Source organism: Lytechinus pictus, chromosome 7 (assembly GCF_037042905.1).
Source record: "Lytechinus pictus isolate F3 Inbred chromosome 7, Lp3.0, whole genome shotgun sequence".
In the NCBI taxonomy this organism is placed as follows: Eukaryota; Metazoa; Echinodermata; class Echinoidea; order Temnopleuroida; family Toxopneustidae; genus Lytechinus; species Lytechinus pictus.
The window spans coordinates 30,879,716-30,900,350 of NC_087251.1; the positions used below are offsets into that span (position 1 = coordinate 30,879,716).

At 34.1% G+C, this 20,635-nt stretch overlaps 1 protein-coding gene across 2 annotated transcripts in view; it reads left to right on the forward strand.

Moving 5' to 3' along the window:
* The window catches only part of LOC129264571 (uncharacterized), a 31,890-nt gene extending 13,825 nt beyond the window's left edge, over nucleotides 1-18,065 (forward strand). The window contains exons 3-24 of one of the 2 annotated variants that reach the window (XM_064102471.1): nucleotides 634-1,071; nucleotides 1,592-1,711; nucleotides 2,191-2,215; nucleotides 3,348-3,514; nucleotides 4,063-4,173; nucleotides 4,810-4,881; nucleotides 5,393-5,497; nucleotides 6,164-6,195; nucleotides 6,552-6,642; nucleotides 7,079-7,139; nucleotides 7,552-7,598; nucleotides 8,160-8,389; nucleotides 9,013-9,114; nucleotides 9,939-9,999; nucleotides 10,171-10,206; nucleotides 11,119-11,186; nucleotides 11,661-11,743; nucleotides 12,088-12,115; nucleotides 12,488-12,516; nucleotides 12,964-13,524; nucleotides 14,646-14,746; nucleotides 15,224-18,065. In XM_064102471.1, coding sequence (XP_063958541.1) covers nucleotides 634-1,071; nucleotides 1,592-1,711; nucleotides 2,191-2,215; nucleotides 3,348-3,514; nucleotides 4,063-4,173; nucleotides 4,810-4,881; nucleotides 5,393-5,497; nucleotides 6,164-6,195; nucleotides 6,552-6,642; nucleotides 7,079-7,139; nucleotides 7,552-7,598; nucleotides 8,160-8,389; nucleotides 9,013-9,114; nucleotides 9,939-9,999; nucleotides 10,171-10,206; nucleotides 11,119-11,186; nucleotides 11,661-11,743; nucleotides 12,088-12,115; nucleotides 12,488-12,516; nucleotides 12,964-13,524; nucleotides 14,646-14,746; nucleotides 15,224-15,271 — 2,616 coding nt within the window. In that variant the 3' untranslated portion in view covers nucleotides 15,272-18,065. The remainder of the gene's footprint in view (nucleotides 1-633; nucleotides 1,072-1,591; nucleotides 1,712-2,190; nucleotides 2,216-3,347; nucleotides 3,515-4,062; nucleotides 4,174-4,809; nucleotides 4,882-5,392; nucleotides 5,498-6,163; nucleotides 6,196-6,551; nucleotides 6,643-7,078; nucleotides 7,140-7,551; nucleotides 7,599-8,159; nucleotides 8,390-9,012; nucleotides 9,115-9,938; nucleotides 10,000-10,170; nucleotides 10,207-11,118; nucleotides 11,187-11,660; nucleotides 11,744-12,087; nucleotides 12,116-12,487; nucleotides 12,517-12,963; nucleotides 13,525-14,645; nucleotides 14,747-15,223) is intronic. The other variant, XM_064102472.1, reaches the window with a different exon arrangement.
* Nucleotides 18,066-20,635: the final 2,570 nt, after the last annotated feature.

Consider the following 20,635-nt stretch of genomic DNA (forward strand, 5'->3'; position numbering starts at 1 on the left):
TGTAATTTGGACACTACTTAAGTAAAATTAGAAAGGAAAATAAAAAACATGTTTCAATTTTTAACATATGTTCATGAATATCCTCTAGACTGCATAGCAAACTAGAGATAAATTAATATTCTTTAATTTGATCACCATAAGAAAAATAAATCATTCATGCATAAATAGATATGGGTTTATGGTTTACCCTTTCATTCCTCCTGTGATTCATGGAAAGGGTTCAAATGTTCCTCTGTAATTCATTATTATTCCATCTTCCCATGAAATTGACAATCTGGGGCACTTCAGAGCTTTTGTCAGAACTATAAATCCATCAGACACTTATATACTAACTCTGTTGGAGGAGTCTGTACATTTGACTGTTCTGAATAAAAAAAATGGCAGTCGAAATTCTTTGGATCATCATTATTATCCATATAGTTAACCACCCAGCAAGAAAAGGAGTGTTAATCATGGTAGTGGGACTTGCATGGTCAAATACTAACTTTGTTGAAGAAGTTGGTGCATTTGAATGTTCTGCAACTATCACGCTTTCTATCATCATCATATTTAATCTTCCTGGAAGATAAAGGATGTCTATCTCTGGTAGTGGGTCCTCACAATCAAGTTTGCCTTTAATCATTCACTGATTAGTTTCCCCTACAGGTTGACGAAGAAGAAACCCCAGAGGATACCGAGCATGTCGACCATGACCATCCTTTGGATGAAGAGAATGCTGAGGATCTAGAGCATAGCAATCCTTTTGATGGAGATGATGTGGAGGAGAGACCCGAGGATGCACAGGAGAGACCTGATGATGTGCAGGAGATACCTGATGATGTGGTCCTTGATACCGGTGTCCAAGATGAGGACAATAGCCATGAAGGAGAGGGCTTCCATCACCAGATCTACACCAGGGAGGAGAATGGGGAGCTCCAGGATGATGGGGTTACGATAGAAGAAGTACCAGAGCACCAGGAGGAACAGAATGGAACGGGTCCAGGAGGTGATTGGTTTGGGGAGATGTTGAGGAATCTGGAGCCGGCCATAGAAGAACTGAACCGCTCCATTCTCAAGCCCATGTTTGAAATGGTGAATATAAATTTGCACTAAATTTGAACTTATTCTCATTTGGGGTTTTTGTTTTGTTTCTTTTGACAAGTACACAGTTTGATTTATGTGTTATAAGTTTTAAAGATTTATAAGGCAACATGTCTGTGTTATGTGTAGGAATCGATGCCATATTTCTCATCTCATTGTGGGTCTCGCTTATTTGAAAGTAGCTAAACATGAATCATGATTGTTTTAACTTTGTAAAGCTCTTTCTATGTTGAGATACACTTTTACTATTTGTTCACTTGGTTATTGCTTTTAAAGAGTGCTAAAAACTAAATGTGATATAGTTTGAAGTCTCAGTTGTCATTGATAACCTACATCTGCTAAAGCCAAGGTAATTATGTTGTATTACCGTAGAGTGCTTAGACACTTCTGATTAAGTCAGTGTTAAGCACTATACGTGTACATATATAAGCAAGTATAATAATAATTATTGTTATTATGATTACATCATTATCAGTCATGTGTGTAAAGTTGCCTTTCATTTGTTCAACAGTTGCCTATTGAGTTTCAGCGTGCAATTCAACAGCCTCATTTTCTTGGTATTCCATGGATGTTCATCATCATCTTTGACGCTTCCATGTTCACTTTCTTCATGCTTATATTCTGCTTTTGGGTAAGTTTGGCTCTGTATCTTTTGAATCTTGCAATGAATTAAAAGAGTACCTTATTTTCATGAGCTCATATCTCTTTACGCACCTCTTCTCTTGGTGTGAGAGGAAACCTGACATGTAGAGGTAGGTAGGTAGCTTTTTATATATTACATAGCAGTTTAATAGCAGTCATCACAAAATGTACATTTACTTCCTATGCTTAATTGTCTTACTTAACAACTTGAAATGGGGCTTAATAAAAACATGCTCAAAATTTGTGGTCTTGCACTAATCAAGATGAATGCAAGAATGAATAGAACACTTAAATTTTCAGCATGTCTATTCAGCTCCATATTAAGATTTGGTCATACCAAATATCTTTTCATAACAAATTGAATGAATCAAGTATTGCAAATTTAGAAAAAAAAATGTTCATAATCTGTTACAGATAAAATTTAATCTCTCTGACTACAATTTCTTCCCCTTTTCCAAACTTATACAGGTATGCAGTTCACGAAGAAGTAGAAGTAAGTGGTTTTCCTTTGATTGTCTTAGTGTTGTTAAGGGTTAGAATGTTATGATGGATTTTGGGTGATAATTGAGGCTGAGGCATGTTTTATTTATTTCGTTTTTTTTTTTGGGGGGGGGGCGTGTTTGTGTTGGGTACATGCTGTCAAAGATCTTAGTGATTATCCAATGTTACAGGTCACAATATGAAATTGGCTCCTTTTTATACGCCCGTCCTAGACAGGACGTATTATGATATCATGCTCGGTGTCCGTCTGTCTGTTCGTCTGTATGTCTGTCCGTCCGTTTACTTTTCCTTGTAAACGCGATAACTTCAGTTTGAATTAACCTAGGCTCATATAATTTGGTGTGTATGATACTAATCATACTAGCATAGGTCCCAGGAAGCCTATTGATTTTGACGTCCAAAGGTCAAGGTCACTGACATATTTTCATCTTACCCTTCTGCGGTCCTTGTGAATGCAATAACTTCAATATAACCTAACCTAGGCTCATATAATTTGATGTGTATAATACTAGCATGGATCTTAGGAAGCCTATTGACTTTGAGGTCAGGTCAAAGGTGAAGTCGCCACCTTCTACTTTTCTTGCTTGACCAATAACTCCATTCTCCATTTTTCGTGTTATAGGCGGGCGTATTATGTGCTCGCCTTAGTGACACTCTTGTTGCAATATTTGAACATTTATTTCTGAGATTCATCTAAAAAACTTCACCCATTAGTTATGTTATGGTAGGAAGTGTGGGGACAATCGGTTCTGCTTTGAGGTGGGTGTTTCATAAAGCTGTTAGTAAGTTAAGAGCGACTTTAAGAACGACCGGTGAACCTTTCTAACGCGCTAAATAATCACCAATGAGATTAATGATGAATAATATTTACCACAAGAAAGGATCACCAGTATTTCTTAAAGTCACTCTTAACTTATGAACAGCTTTATGAAACAGCCACCGGGAATAAATATCATTGACAATAGTACTTTGGAATATGTCCTAAAGGGTGTATTGTTTGAATATGCTTTATTAAAAAGATTTTGACTGTCAAATATTTTTTTTAAATCAAACTCTTTATCCGTGTGATGATCAAGACATCATCATCATCACATAAGCATTCTGTCTGTATTGCCTACTGTTAGTTATCCAGGAGAGACTAAGTCGTGAAGTTGATGTACTCATCGCTCAGAAGGCTGAAGTCATGGATGCACTTGATATGACCAACACTCAGTTCCAGAAACAGAACCTAGAATACTTTGAGCTGAAGACCTCGACTGAACGTACCGGCAGTGACAAGTCAAAGTTAGAGGTATTTATAGCAATGATATGTAGTTTGCTTTTGCTGTGATATACATAAATGTGATATACAAAAACTTGTACGTATGTATGACCACCTATATATTGGATCTTTCTGAAACAATGTGTTTCTTATTGTCATAGTTCATATGAAAATTGGTAACATTTAAATTATCAAGGCTTGAGCACTTTGTGAAGTGAGGTAAGATTGGAGAAATGTATGGGTTTTATATACACAAAAGATCAATTATTTTAAGGAATTACCTAGAACGAAATTTCGCTTCAAGAAATGAATACACTCATAATTCTCTTAACGAAATTTGATCACAATCATACAAAATAAAAGTACCAGTAATAACAGAAAGAACAGATGAAAATCCCCGATTTCTTGTAGTAATGTTCATTGATGTCATTGACTGCTTGTATGGGTTTGTTAAGTGGTTCAAAGATGATAATAAAATGGTTTAGATTTCAAGTTGTTATTTAAATGTGACTTTTTACTTTCCTATATTCTAATTTAATGGCATATAATTCATAAATACACATGATTTTTCTTTACAGACAAAATACAAGGAAATAACTCACACCTCTAAAGAGCAGCAGAAAGAGATAGAACAGATAAAAGCAACTATTAAAAAGAAGACATCAGAGCATGAGTCTAGTCAACAGAAGGTACAACATTGTTCTCAGATACTTTGCAATAATTCTGAACTTTCAAGTTCTTCTCATTTTGTTTAAGAAGATGAAAATAATTTACAAATAAGTTTTATAAGAATCTTTTATAGGTATGTAGGAATACGGCTCAAATATAAATGCCAGTTTGGTAACAATCTAAAAATGTGCCAAGTACATGATTCCAGGAGTAAATGGGCAATTGCTGAGAAATAAGCATGCTGTTCCATCCAAATATCTGGGTCTTTTTGTGAGCAATAATAATGGTACACTTTCCTACATGTGCTTATGTGTGTCATTGTGGTCATTTTCACCTGAATTTTATTATTTTATGAAGTTATGTTTATGTAAATAAATCAGACCTAGAGCCACCATGGTATGCTGACAATTAACCTTGATTTTAAAGACTTTCTACAGGTACGTAGTTTTAAGGAACTGTTCAGTTATCATCCACTTGAAAATGTTATTAGGTGATTAAGTGGATTCAAATAATTTTTGAAAATTTGTTAGAGGTTTGGTAGTCTCTAGTCACCCCTATTGCTTTTGACCATCATAAACTTGATTTTGAAAAATGTTTTGAAAGTTGGCATCGATTTATTGCATGTGGAAGTAATCCCTTGTGTTTTTATATTGCAGATTAAATCATTAGAACAGCAAGTAAAGAAATCACAGAAAACCATTTCAGATTTGAATGGTCAGGTGAATGATGTAAGTTGCATATAGTGATATAATACCCACCCCTCCCTTTTTTTCTGACTGATATTATCCTGTTGATTGAACATAAAAACCAAAAGTGTATTCAGGTGCCCATAACACAAAACTTGATGATTATTCATAGAGTTGATTTTTGTCATGTAATTAATCATAACAATTCATGATCATTTGCTAAGCTTAGTGTTGTAGACCCCAAGAATTCTGTTTCATGGTAATTTGCATTTATCTCATATAATAAGACACATCAGTGCATATACTATTGTAAATTTGAAATGAGAATCTACACCAATGTTGAAAGTGTGTTATGTTTTGAAAAGATTCAAGTGAATGAGTTATTTTCATACTTTTTCCAAATAATACCATTTGGTATCTGTAGTTTTAAAGCTTGTTGCTTTGATTTGTATAAACCTCAAACATGATGTGAATTCTTACATGGTAGTGCATTAAAGTTGTATTTAATTAGACCTGTAAATGAATCTGGATATGTTCTGATCTCACTTCACAGCTGCAAGGAAAGGTGTATGCTGGTGAGGAAGAATGTTCTCATCTTGAGCACAATATTGGTACATTAGAAGAACAGAAACAACAACTTGATACCAGCAAAGAAATGGTGAGGATACCAGTCTTTCATGTAACCTTTTATTACATGATACTTTTGAAGAAAAAAAAATGACATACCTCTCATACTTTCATCACTATCCTGTTTTTCTGCATTTATTAAACTGCATGTGTAAGATCTTTTCCCTTCGAAATTTTCTGCTACAAATGGGAGGGTTCTACTCCAAATGTCATTTGTGAATGTATAAGGGCTTTGAATAATGATAAGTCTATTTATATAGTGGGCACGTCGTGGTCTAGTGGTTCTGACTCTCGCCTTTCAAATAGAGGTTCATAGGTTAGAATCCTAGCCATGGCGAGTTTTCCTTCAGCAAAGAATTTATCCACACTGTGCTGCACTCGACCCAGGTGAGGTGAGTGGGTACCTGGCAGGATTGATTCCTTGAATGTACGAGCGCTGAAAGGCAGCTCGAGCTAAAGCCGGGGTAATAATATTAATAATAATAATGCGCCTTGGAATAGATTGTTTCTATATGGCGCTATACAAATGCCTATTAGTATTTTAGTGCAGCTGATCTAAGAATAAACTTGGCTGTATTTATGTATCATATTCAGCAGAGCTGTCATATGGTTTATACATCCCTTACATTCAAATGGTATGTAGAAAAACCGTACAAACTTCTTTTAATGAATTCATGGTTATCTTTTCTCTTGACAGCTTGAAGATGAAATTAAAGGATGGAATGAAAGGTGAGTTAAACCATTTTTGTTGTTGTTGGTTGAATTGAGTTTAGATTTTCCAAGAGATAAAGATTTCTTTCTTCAAAATTCCATATGCAATGCCAGCAACTACTCGGATGAAAGAATATTAATTTGATTCACTTTGCTATGAAATTGATTAACTTTAGTAAGATGCATGGTATAGATGATAATCAATATGTGTACCATATTTAAATAACAGAGATATGACTATAAAAAAGTTTTGCTAAATGATTACCATCTGTTTTCTAGACATTGTCATGACACATTGGATATAGATATGTGTGATAGTTTAACAGTATTATGGTATGGTATTATTATTTATTATTGATTTTATATACTTGCAGAGTCTCTGAACTTTCAGAACAGATTAAATTGATTACAACAGAGAAGAAAGATATGGAGGAATCATTAACATACAAAGACAATGAAATAGAGGTAAGTTTGGGAAATTTGCAAAGAAAGAAAATCATGCTAGAATGGTCTCTGAAAAATCAATATTGTAGTTGCTTATAGTTCACAGCCTTTTAGTATATGATAAAACACAATTACTATTGGAATACATGTGGGACAAAATGGAGTCATTAATTGTCTCCAGAGCTCTTTTACTGGCATCTTAATTAGATAATTTGATGTAATTGTCATAGAAATAGTTGTGAGAGAAAGTTTATATATTTATGATACTTAGTTAGTCTTGTTTGTTGTAATCTAATGGATTAAGTGAGATGGAAGTAATGCAATGCAAATCAATATCACAATTTTCTGTTTAATTCTAGTCTCTTTATATGATATATTGCAATACATAATAAATGAATCTTATATTTGATACAGATATTGAAACACATCATGAATAAATGTTTTATTTATGATACAGGTATTAAAAGACTGTCTACTACAACTCAAAGGATTGGAACATATACAAAAAGAAGGACCAGGTATGAGGGCTATGTATTTTGTAGTAATTTGAAGATTACATTCCTATCTAACCCCAATGAACAAACAAACAAACAAAAATAAACAGAAGAATTATGAAATAGAATAGCAACTGATGTTATACTTATCTTTTTATTTGGAGTTGTATTCATTTTGTAATATTTTATATCACTTTTTATCCGTTGTCCATTCGAATCTTATTGATGCATGCTGATAATGGATGAAGGTTTACAAAAATACTTTTCACTTTGGAGATAGTAAATGATTTCAATTTTGCCTAAAACATGGTGATTTGGTTGTGTTTTTTACTTGATTGCTCAGAAAGCCTGAATGCTTGGAATATCTTCTACCTATGAACAAATTTATCAATCCTTTAACATTGATATAACTGTCTTGTGTTCTTTGCTTTTGCAGAGGTTGACTCGGAATCTAGAATACAACAGCTTATGGATGTTACAAGAGTAAGAAAACTTTCTATTATAAAACTAATATTTACGATTTTTTATTCTTACATTGTGTAGAATCGCTTTACTTGATTTGAAAAATAGTCTACTTTCAGTGATGAAATCATTTTTGGTGTGTGTGTGTGTGTACGTAACCAGGCATTTGTTTTGCCTAACCCCTAAAATTTACCTATGACACGTGATGAGCAGATATAAGTGAATCATATAATGCCTGGGCCCCGTTGCATAAAAGTTGCAATTTATCTTTGCCATCCAGCGGTAACTTCCATGGTAACGATGCTCATCAGCCAATCAGAATCAAGGACTCTATGCAAGTTACTATTCGATGGAAAAGTTACAAAACTTTCTGAATCAGGGCCCTGGTCTTGGTTCTGTGATGAGGATGATTTATTAAAAAAACGTATCTACACCTCTCTCTTATAAAAACAAATAATATGCATAATCTACCTGAGTTACCATTGAAACAATCCAAACACTCTCGACTTCCAATGGTTCATTTTGTGCATAGTTATTACTACCAATGCCCTCACCAACTTATCATTAATTCCTTTGTAACAGGTGAATGCTAAGCTATCTCTGATTCAGAAGGAGCGTGATGAGATACAACAGAAATTAGATGATGAGGTGAAGTGTGGACGAGATCTGGAATCTAAGGTAGGAATGCTACATCACGAGATTGACGCACTGCGTATGGAACATTCCAAGGCTCAGAGTAACCTAGGTGAAACTAAGACGAAGATGGAGGTTCTCCAGGAGTACTTCAAGGGAAAGGAAGTCGAACTACAAAGGTAAGAAATATTTCTTGTACTCTTTCATATTTCATTTTCCCTGTTTAAACTATGTCAAACAAATGAAGGTATAGTTAAATCAAAACAGTGCAATTTTTACAAAGTTATATATCCAACACCATATGATTTAATAGGTTATATTTCAAATTACCAGTTTCAAAGTTAGAAAAAAAAAATCTTATGGTAAATGTATTTTTTTCTTTACATTGTTACTGTGTGATATACTTAGAATTCATTAAAATCTTAATAAATTTTGAATCTTCATGAGATTCATAAACTTGAGTAAATGATGTCTAAAATTGGAAATATGACAAATAAGGATTTACATAGAAATACATGCAATTCTATCCTTTATCAGCATTTTTTTTTAAAGGAGACAGACATCACCTGTCACTGCAAATTTAGATGTTTATGCTTTTACAATTTTTGCTTTCATCTTATATGATATTTTAGAAAGATGAATAATGACTCAATAATAAACTAGTACAGTGTATTAATGCCCAAAATTGGTTGCATCATTTTTCATTTCAATGGGTTTCTATCTATTGTACCAGGATAATCATTTCTTTAGAATACATGTATTTCACTGTTAATTTACATTTCTGTTCATTTTTTTTCCATAGGAAACTTGGAAGAGAGGAAGCCTTGAAACTACAAAGTGAAGAACAGCTCACATCACTAAGTGAAAAGGCAATAAATGCTGAAGTAGATTTGAATAATTACAGGTAAAGTGCTCTTATCAAAACGCAATAAAATTATAATAATTTTGATTATTGGGCAATTCCATAAAATAATGAACCATTGGCCCTATTCTTTTATTTTAATTTCATAACTATAGCCATGATAGTTTTGGAGCATTTCAACATTCCATATGAACTAGAAAATGGGGACATATCATTTCAGGAAAGACTCGCACATACGGGGATGGTTGTACATTTTATTGAATCACCCAATAATGGAAGTAATGATAATGCAATTTCTGAAGTGCTTGCATCCACTCTGCATTGTGTCCAAGGGGCCATTGTTGTTGTTACCCTGGTTGAAGCCTAGCTGCTTTCCCAGTAAAAAAAGCACTTCAAGGAATAAATATTCCTGCCAGGTACCCTTCACTTCACCTGGGTCGCGTGCAGCTCAATTTGCTTAAATTTGTTGCTCAAGAAGACAATGTTATGTCTGGGATTCAAACCAACGGACCTCGAAAGTGTACTGAAAACAAAAATAAGTTTAACAACTATTCACTGAATAAAGCAAAAGTTTAACAATTGAAAAGCAGTCAGACAGATTCATAATAACATAATACATAAAGACATTATCTTAGATCCCGTTTCTATTCCAGGCATGAGACCAAACATGAATATTTGTAATAATTCAAGCTCTCCTAACATGACTGCTGGAAACAAATGTGAATGAAAGTATTTACTTTGTTTTATATGTTTGTGTGTTTTTAATTGAGGCAGTTCTTTCAATGAAAAAATCTTTTCAGGTATGAAAACACGTTTATGGATTATTTTACAATCTTTATCACTCTTTTCTTTGCCTTATTTTTCAGACAACAAATTGCAGATCTGAAATCAGAATTGGAGAAATCTGAAAGAAATTATAAAACTCAGGTAAGGTTTATGGAAGTTCAGTTATGGAATTGGGTTACATGTGTGGGTGATTATCTTATAATTTGTTCCACTTTGGAATATTGTGATCTGCAATCATTTTATCATATATTGCTTGATGTGGTGTATCAGTAATGTATAGTTCATGTTTCAGTCTTTATTTTGTCTTTCCAGATTGCTGCACATGAAAAGAAGACACATGAACACTGGGTAAGTGAAGAAATCCAACCAGATTGCTTTATTTCATTTTCTTCAATATACCCCCACATGTCTCCAAGTTGAATCTATATTTGAGTTAATAACCCTTATATTTTATTTATTGTAATATGCAATTCCCTTATTCCTCTTTAACATTGATGTCACATGTCTATTATTTGTAATGATCTTAACCCTTTGATATTTTATTATTATAATTGTAGACATACATTAATAACCAATTGTCAATGTTTCACTCGATTTTCTATATATTTCCTATAATGCCATAATTGATTCATTGCTATCATTTCAGTGGGGTTTTTTATCAGTGAATAAATTATACAATTAGTATTTTTATAATTAGTAACTGTTCCCTTTTGATAACTTAAATATTTCAGTTGTATTCATTTAAGTAAAAAAAATGTTTATTTATGTTACCAAGCATTGTTATCTTTGACTCAGATTTTGACTTTATTTTCATGTATGATATGATGATTTTTGTTGTTCTTTGTTTTCATCACGTCATTGATGAAAAACAGTTTTATGCTGATCTTTTGTACCTGAATAAATATGTTCTAATAAATAAATAGATAAATAAATATTTCATTTATTTCTTTAATAGATATAAGTGTTTACTGTTTTAGAATGAATAAGGAATATTTTTTAAAGCTGTGGCAGATCCAGGTAGGGGCACATTCGGTCCGTGCCCCCCCCCCCCCTTTGAGAGGCACAAAAAAAATTGAGGGAAATATGCCATGCGTACGAAATTTTTTTTTTGCTTCCCTCCCCCTTCCTTTGGAAAATCCTGGATCCGCCCCTGCTTTTAAGAATAGACAATTTCTTGGTGTTAGTAGATGAATTATGAGTAATGGAAAATGCAATATTCTTGTTAATGTTATTGCTCTCATTTCCTCCATGACATACAAGTTGTCTTCAAGAACGGCAGAAAGAGAGCTCCAGGAGGCAAAGAGGGAAGCTGCTTCATTAAGACACAGGTAGGGATAGATCTTTCCATTTTATACTTTCAAGTCATTTCTTTTGAGAATTTTCATGATGGATACAGCACTCATTGGCCCGTATTCTCAACAGAGGTTTCAATTGTACCATGGTACAAAACCATGAACTATGCAGGTATTGTGTATATATGATTACACTTATTTCATAGCGTACACTAAGATAAGTCTAATTATAAATGCAGGCCTGCCAACTACTCCTTTTTTTCCAGGAGTTACCCGTTTTATCAACCAAAAAGAGAAACACTCTGTTTTTCCAATTATTTCAGATAAAAAATAAATCAGCCCATATACGTATTTGTGTGGTGGAGTATGCAGACATGCCAACTGTTCCCTTTTTAGAGTGTTTGTTCCTCTTTTTTGCTATGTATACGCCAATACTTTTTTTTGTATGATTTGTTACTTTTTTTTAAATTTCCGATCATGGAGTATGTGTTATTTGTTAAATGTCTGTAGATTAACAGAACTAGAAGGAAGGCGAGCTACATCTGAGAATGCTCCTCTCGTCAAACCTCAGGCTGCAGCACCATCACCAATGAGTGAGTACCTTCATCATAAACAGAAATATCATGTCATGAAAGCCAGCAAGGCAATCTAAGCAAATTCATTGAAAGATGACAAAGTTTGTGAAGTGAAACATTAGATAATGAAATGCTATAATTTTGCTTAGGTACCGAGACTGATCTATGGAATGAAAAAGCTGTGATCTTCACTAAAGTATCCAACTGAATGAAGGAATATAGTAATACCATGTAATTTCAATTTACATGAATTTGTTGTGACATAATAGATTTGGACATCATGTAATTTGTGCCCTTTATTAGATTAAAAAGAGAGGATTGTAACATGCTATATTTGGTTATTTTTATATTTTTCCAAACAGGAGTAGTGTCTCCATCATATGGACCAGGGTGAGTATCTATAGTATGTATGATAAAACCGATCACATTAAAAATAGAAATAATAAATACCGACTGTTTAAACTTATCCCCCCTCCACTGACACTTGGTGTTTTGCATGCACTAGCATATGCTAAATTATGAGTGAATTAATATCATCACTGGATGAAATTATTAGATTGATCATCTGTTTAACAACCCAAGCTGGTGTCATTTGTTTGTTTGATATGTTCTTCAATTCAAATTACGTATAATATGCATTTCTCATATAAAATATTTTGTTGTATAATTCTTGCATATTCTAATAATCAACACTTTTTATGGTCAGAAAGTAATTATTTCCTTGCATTTAAACTTTATTCTGCTTCTTCCCTTACAACACAGTGACCGAGGCAGCAAAATGTCCAGGAGAGGTGTGTATGTATTCCCTTTATCATCTATATCAGTGGATCTTGTTAAACATTTTGAATTCAAAAATTTTGGGGGATGGAATATGAATTGTGTTTGTAACTTATGTACAGTAAACTCTGACTGTAACAAATGACAAGAAATAGTAGTTGATATATTTCAGTTTAATTGTATTCAAGAACGGTTGCTGGGCTTGCAACCAAGCATCTATGGATTGGGTGTGTATTGAATCTGTCTATAGAGGAAATGACTGCTACCATGCACTGTTCCAATGGTTATGTGTCTAAGAAAGAAAAATCAAGGAAATTACTGATTTTGCATTTATTTGCTGTCAGGTTAAGTGTATTTATTACAACACCATTAGTTTGATATGATGTATTGTAAAAAAGTATTTTTAAGTTTATTTGATGATCAACTCTTATATATTGTTTGCTATGTATCTGTATGCACAGGTCCAAGCAGGAACAGTATGATAGAAGCAGATGCACCATCGCCACCATTGATTGACCCTCGCCATAGAGGTTCACCAGGGTCCAGGCCCAGGATGTCCCCACCCATGATGGATCGAGACATGCCACCACCCCACCCTGATGACTACCTGCCACCCCCAATGCATCGGGATATGGGCCCCTCCCCTTACAGAGAAGTCTTGCCACACCACCCAGACTTTGGTCCACCCGGCCCGGGACCTTACAACGATTCCTACGGTCCACCTCCGCCTCATGGACCCCCTCCACATGGTGGTTTCTCTCCAGAGTTTGGACCCCATCCTGATGATATGGATTTTGGCCCCCATGGACCCCCACCAGGAGACTTTGGCCCCCCTATGAGATTCCCTCCCCCTGGGAGGGGCGAGTTTGATCTTCATGGCCCTCCTCCACCAATGCCGATGGGTCCTGACTTTGACCCCATGTTTGGACCTCCACCACCCCATGGAATGGATCCCATGCATGGTCCTGGACCATTCCCAAGGAATGGTCCACCACCTTTTGATAGAAGAGGCCCTCCCCCTGGTTAGTAAAAAAAACGATTGATTATTTAATTCATTAGTTGGGAACGATTCTCTCTCTCCCCATCTCTCTTTCCCATTTTTATTGTTTCATGATTGGGGATTTTCTGCCCATCAGCATCTTTGATGTGAATGTGTGATTCTGTGAAACCTATTCCTTGTGAGAAAATAAATGTAGCGAGGAATGATGTCTCAGTAGTTGAAATATCAGCTATCTTTTTGCAAGGAGGGTTTGCCATCTGACATTATAGTTGTTAAAGTTAACATTGTTGGCTTTTAATCATGTACAAACTTGTAAAAAGGTAAACTTGCATAAGTCAGCCCTCTGTAAGTCGGTTCGTAAGTAGAAGCAAATTTTTTGACGAGATTATTGTCAAACGTGAGTTACAATTCAAACAGATTTCTGTGGTCCTAATATATATACAGTTGAGGCCAGAAGTTTACATAGACCCAGGAAATTCAAAGAAAAGTTGACACTTGCCAAACATCATAAAATTACTATATCTTATAAAATATTTGTGCTATCATGACGAATTTGATATCAAACAAATGAGTATGTCATGCCCCTTCATCACATTGCTTTGTCATCAGGAGCTGAAAAATATTTAGGTGTCATTTCCCCCAAAAAAATCTTCATATTTTAGACAAATCAAAATAAAAACTTGACAAAAACATTTAATATTGGTGCTAGTTACTTCTCAACACAAACATTTCAGATTACAATTTTTTGTTCAGTGGTGACATATGATAAAAAAATGTAATATAAATCATAGATTTGACATTCATATATTTCTATGAAACGATGTCTGAATATAATAACAAACAATATAATACATTTGGCATGAATATGACTTTTTTTCTTCAAAGAAAATTCCACCTGAAATATACTTTAATCCTGATGGCATCCTAATAATGTGAAAGAGCTTAATACGCTCTTTCATTTGATACCAAATTCGTCATAGTATTTGCATTTCTGGAAATATAGTAAATTTTACGATGTTTGGCAAGCGAACAAATTTCACTGAATTCCATGGGTGTATGTAAACTTTTGGCCTCAACTGTAAATGCTAAAACTTATATCTTATTTGTCATCATTAATTTTCTAATCTTTGGTTTCTATTGCAGCTATGAGACCTAGCAGTAGATCAGGACCTGGGGGTGCACCTGATGGACCAATGGGTGGTCCTAGAACGTCATCACCAATGGTAACACCTGATGGTCAACGGGTAAGAACTAATCCCTTATTGTTGAGATACCAGTGGAACTGTGCCTAATTTTTTTTTTGGGGGAGGGAACATTGTCATTATAAATGGAGAAAGTTAGCAGTACCTTGTAGCTTCTGAAAGTTTGAGGGTGTTTTGTTAAAACCTGTCAGTCATTATTTTATGTTACGTGGGTCTCTCTTTGTCTTTACTTGCATTATTGAATAAATATCTGCTAGTTATTTTATGTATTTTACAGTGTTTTTATTGTAGATTCAGTAAATTATTAGAGTCTATTTGTTTAAATTTTTCTATTTTTCAGTTTGAATATAATCATTCATTCATTCTTACTTTCATTGATTGATTCATACATTTTTTTTCCTACTTGATAAAATTCAAACACTTTTCTTGAAATATGTACTTCACTGTGAGTGTCAAGAGGTCACTTTAAAGTATCAAACGTAATTTATTTCATACTTGTGTTGTTTTTTTTCTTTTCAGGGGCCTCGAGGTCCACCTCCTAGACAGCCTTCCAATATGCAGGCATGAGAGAGAGAGCTGTTTAGAGTGATACACCCACATAAGCAGCTTCCATCTTCAACAGTTTGATATCAGTATGAAAGATAGAGCCATCGCTGATATTTGTGGAATAGTAGCACCGAAGACTTCTATTTATAAAAAAATATATGTGGAGAAAGGAAGAATCTTTGTTAAGATTGATATTATTACATGTAAAACATGGTTTCCTCTCATCACACATTCTGTGTCACACATTCAAGGCTTGCTTACTTAACAGTACAGTCAAACCTGTGTTAGTGGTCACCTCTCTATAGTAGCCACCTGCATATAGTGACCACTAGGACCAATTCCCATAAAGGCAGATTGTGTGTATAAGAACCTGGCTATAGCAGCCACCCATCTATGAAGGCCACATTTGTGCTTCGCTTGGGTGGGCACTATAGACAAGTTTTGTTGTATGTTGATATTTATAGATTGTGGTGGGTGTTTTACATAGAGTGAAGCCTGACTGAAAGTCATGCTGAAGTGCCTACGTGCACATATGGGTTATATACCACAGTTGGTTTCAAGTGTGACTTTTTGTCAGATTTAAATCTTTGTGAAACATTGCTGAGTGTTTATGAGGAAGAATTTCAGTAGGGAAAATGAAAGTTTGATAATTTCATAATAATTGTAATGCAGATAATTTATTTAGAGAATTGAAATACGAGTTGCAACAATAGATGCATTTACCGCTGTGCTAAAATATTTAGATCATTTTCGTTGCATTATCTCTATTGTGGCCACTATCATATTTGACAGTTTGTAATATTGAGTGATTTCAAGTACTTTGTTTATGTTAGTGTTGGTGTTAAGAGCATGAAGGAATGTTGAGAACTTAGCTTCAACATTTGACAGTCATTTGAAGCCATTACCGATGGCTCAGCACCTTTATGCAGTTAAACAAAAAAGTTTTGATGATGAATGAGTGAGAAATTAGTGAGAAATGGAACTCAGATGTCGTATAAAGACTGTAAAATCTGAAATTGCCTTGAAAAATCGAATGGAATATGTTATAATTGTCTAAGATGTATTAATTTGCAATGATTTGCAGTCATTTTTAACTGTAAGGATTATTTTATTATGTTCTCATTATCTGGAGATTTTGAAGACGAACATGAATACTTAATTTGAAATTATTTCTCAATCCCCAGAGTTTTAGTGAATGGTGAAATTATGTGTAAATTGTCATTCACTGTGATATTCTTTTCTGCAGACAATGTTCCACAAAAATACTTCATAATTCTGTGGTCAATTCTAACACCAACTTACAACACTGTATTTGAACTCACCCACTCACCCAGTATGTTAAATTCAACATTTTAGGCAAGTGAGCCTTAACCTTGTTAACAGTAAGCTAGTCTATATTTATTTTTGATTGCCAGTATTGTCTTGAGGTAAATGATTTTTTTTTTCAAACTTCTTGAGACTAGTTATTCATAAAGATTCATTTTATCATTCTCGTCTAATTATGATATTGTAATTTTCCATGTAAGATATTTTTAAATGCATTTGGGCATGCACAATGCTTATGCTAGTTAAAGAATATAGTCCCTTTCTAGGAGTTACTCTGTGTATCATTTTGAAAGTGCAATGAAGATAGGTTGATCTGAAGTTGTTAGCATTATTTCATATCATTGGACATTTTCTTTGTGAAAATGTGTTTTCACTGAGTATTTTTTGGAGGATTTGAGTAGTTATTCAATCCGGAATGAAAGTTAATATAGATTACAAGCTTGCATTGAGACACTTGTAGAATGGTAGCCTTTTGACAAGACTTTTTTTTTTACCATTACACGATAATTGACAAAAAAATGGCCCAGTGATTAAGACTGCAAACAATGAATTGGGTGAGCCATTTATATATATATTGCCAGTTGAGTAAATACTTGAATATTCATTACTCTGTCCTGGGGCCCACAATTACGACAATTGACCAATCAAAATGATCGTCTCTAACCCCTCCACAATGATATTCATTGTTAATGTCTATGGGTTGAGCTGTCATGAAAAACGGCTCCTAATTGGGTATTATCATATTGGTAGCAGATAAGAAATGAGATGCAAAAAGGCCACCTTGCTGTGCTCAGTAGTATAGTCTTTCCACTTCAGACCCTTTACATTATACAGAGGGAGTTCTTGACAAAAGGCTACTAGAATTGTGATGAAGCAATGGGTTATTCTATCAGACTACTTTATAGAACAAAACAGCAACCTCTATCACTCTATTTTATTTCTTAGTTGAAATTAAACTACTTACCCATTAAGTGCCAAATATATATTTTCCTGTTGTGCTTTCCTGCTCTACAATATTTCTGTATTCACTTGAGGCTAATCTTGAGTGCTAACATTTTGGATAATCTAGAATTATTAAATTTAGTTCTTAAAAGTTTGGTGCTCAAAATGTAATAATTAGAAATTATTTGCAGCATAATAGAGAAATGGATAAGCACAATTTTTCTGTTTCTTTCTCTTTCATCTTGATGTTTCTTTCTTTTTTGTGTAAATTTCCGGAGCATGGTGAGGTGAGGTGAGGTGAGGTGAATGGGTACCCGGTAGGAAGAAATTCCTTGAATGCTTGAGCGCCTAGGCAGCTCAGCTAAAGCCGGGGTAATAATAATAGCAGGGCCCGCTGGTAGAACAGTTTTCGAAACTGAAGTGGCTACCCTGGGTAAATATACCTATATTATTATTATTATTATTATTGATAAAGCTATCAGTCAAAACTTCCCTGGACATGTTGAAATATTGAATTAAAGAGATGAAATCTCAAAATTATACTTCAGATTTTGTTTTACTGGTCATTGTTTGAGGTAGAAGTTTATTTTGTGTAATAAACATGGTTTATGTTCAGTTGGTCTACTATGAACTTGGTCAAATTGCCATTTGATTTACACTTGATCTAATACCAGCTTAGTCTGATTCCCATTTAGTCTAACTCTCATATCCACTTGGTCTCATTTCAATTTCGGTTACTTCTTATTTTTTAATTTGTCAAAATGAAATTTGATTCATAAACAGTTCATCTAACAATATATATGGGTATTAGCCGAAATGGGGAGAGGCCAACTGGAAATCAGACAATGTGGTAAATGGGCAAAATAGCAATTAGACCAAGTGGTTAGTAGATGAACTGCTGGTTGTAGATGAAGTAGGATGAGACCATATGGAAACTAGATGAAGCGGATGAGGGCCAATCAACAATTTATAATGTCTATATATATATATGTCCCAGAGTCTGAGACTGTTGATAGAGCAATTTGACCCTATACCCCCCCCCCCCCCTCACCACCATTTGAATTTCAGTTGGCAATTTACAAGAATTTTTTATATTTTTAATTCCATTGAACCTCAGTAGCCTTACAGGACCTATTGTAAGTTGGTCACGCTGCATTTTTACTTACCCATTTGTGACTAGTCCACCCTGACAATAAGTTAGTTTCAACAAGAACATAGGTTTGAAAAAATATGTATTTTTAATTTTTTTTTGCAAATTGGAATAAAATGGAAAAAAAATCTTGGCCTTTTAGAGATTTTGTGATTTTTTCAAAAGTCTTATCCTGGGCCCCGTCTTACAAAGAGTTACGATTGAACCAGTTACGATTGATCCAATCAATCGTAATTCTATGGAAATCCATCAGTGTCATAAATTTTTCTACAGGAAATTTTCAAAATATCCTTTGTATATATGAAGGAGATCACACCAAATTGTCAAAATTCAAGAAATCAATGAATTTATGGATATACATTCATATCTATATTTTTTTTAATAATAAACATGCATTTTATATGTTGACTTTGCTGGCTTTCCATAGCTGCGATTGATTGGATCAATTACAACTCTTTGTAAGAAGGGGCCCTGGTCAGTTTGCAATGAGGAAAACAATGTCACACTATTCTGTATTTTGTTAAATGAAATATTTATTTGATGATTTAAAAGGGACTTCCCCTACATCACAGAAGATAATGATTAAAATGATTTTTTTTATTTTTCATGAAGTATCAAACCCAATTTTGACATTATAAGGGGCCATCTATGTGCCCTCCCCCCACCATGCTCCAGGGGTCAGTTTCATAAGGAGATACAATGATACTAACTTTGCCGTTATTGTAACTACCATGGAAACCTTGATTATGATTGGCTGCTGAGCCTCGTTACCATTGTTATTCACAATGACAATTATACCGTACTAGTAACTTTGTGAAATTGCGGGCCCCAGCTTCCTACACCTATCAAGAGATAATATTGGATTTTTAAATTGAAACTAGATCTTGAATTCAAGCTCACAAAATTATTTTAATAAATGAATTTGACAAGATCCAAACCACATCCCCAAGATTCAAATGCAAAGTTCAAGGAAATGTCAACAAAAATTTAAAGAACCCTTTCCCCCTATCATCAGCTTGTAATTGCAAACCATATGTACCTTTCAAAATTAAATTTCCATCATGATAGTATGATGATAAATCAATTTCTATTAAACATATCAATGCACAAAAGATGGTCAAGTGCACCCCAACAAAAAGTTTATTTTAATGAATAGAAAAAAATTAACAAGCATAATGTTGAAAATTCATTAAAAATCAAATGTAATATACAAGAAAGATGTGATATTTTAAATTTTACTTATTTTCACAAAACAATTATTTACACACTTCGGGTGATAAGCAAATGAGAGCTGATGATATACAGTCCTTTGGGGGAAGGGTATCATATTTCAATTTTTGCACATTTGACAATTAGGAAGCTCTTCATGGAATCACAGTTGGTTTAAAAGATGGGAATTCCACATGTTCAAGGAGGAAAGAAACCTTTTTTCGATTAAGAAGAGAATTAGACTTTTCTATTTATCAAATATACAAAAGAAATAGTGAGTGGGTATGTGGCATTCCCTCATTTGCATTCTGATAAAGATGTACATATATATGTTATGTGAAATTAAGTGAAACTTATATTGTAATTTTTTTGGGGGGTCTTTTTAACACAATTTTAATCTCAATTGTGATTGTTTGATGTTTCTCTATTCATTTAAATCAAAGTTTTGTTGATATAAAGAGATGGAGTGAGAGAGAGGGGGGGGGGGTGGTGAATAGATTGAGATATAGACACAGTATTTTATATATCACCCCCCCCCTCTTTAATGCCCCTCATTTTGTTTTTCAATTATTGGGGGTAAATAAAAATATAGTTTGCCAGGTTAGATCAATGTCCCTTAATGCTTACTAGTTTATTCATATTTTCTCACTCTAAAGCTCCCTGGTAGCTAGACAAGCGCTTCAAGTGTATTTTCCATAGAGGGTTTGTCACAATATGGCACAACTCATATCACGGCAAATAACAGAAAGATGGGGGGG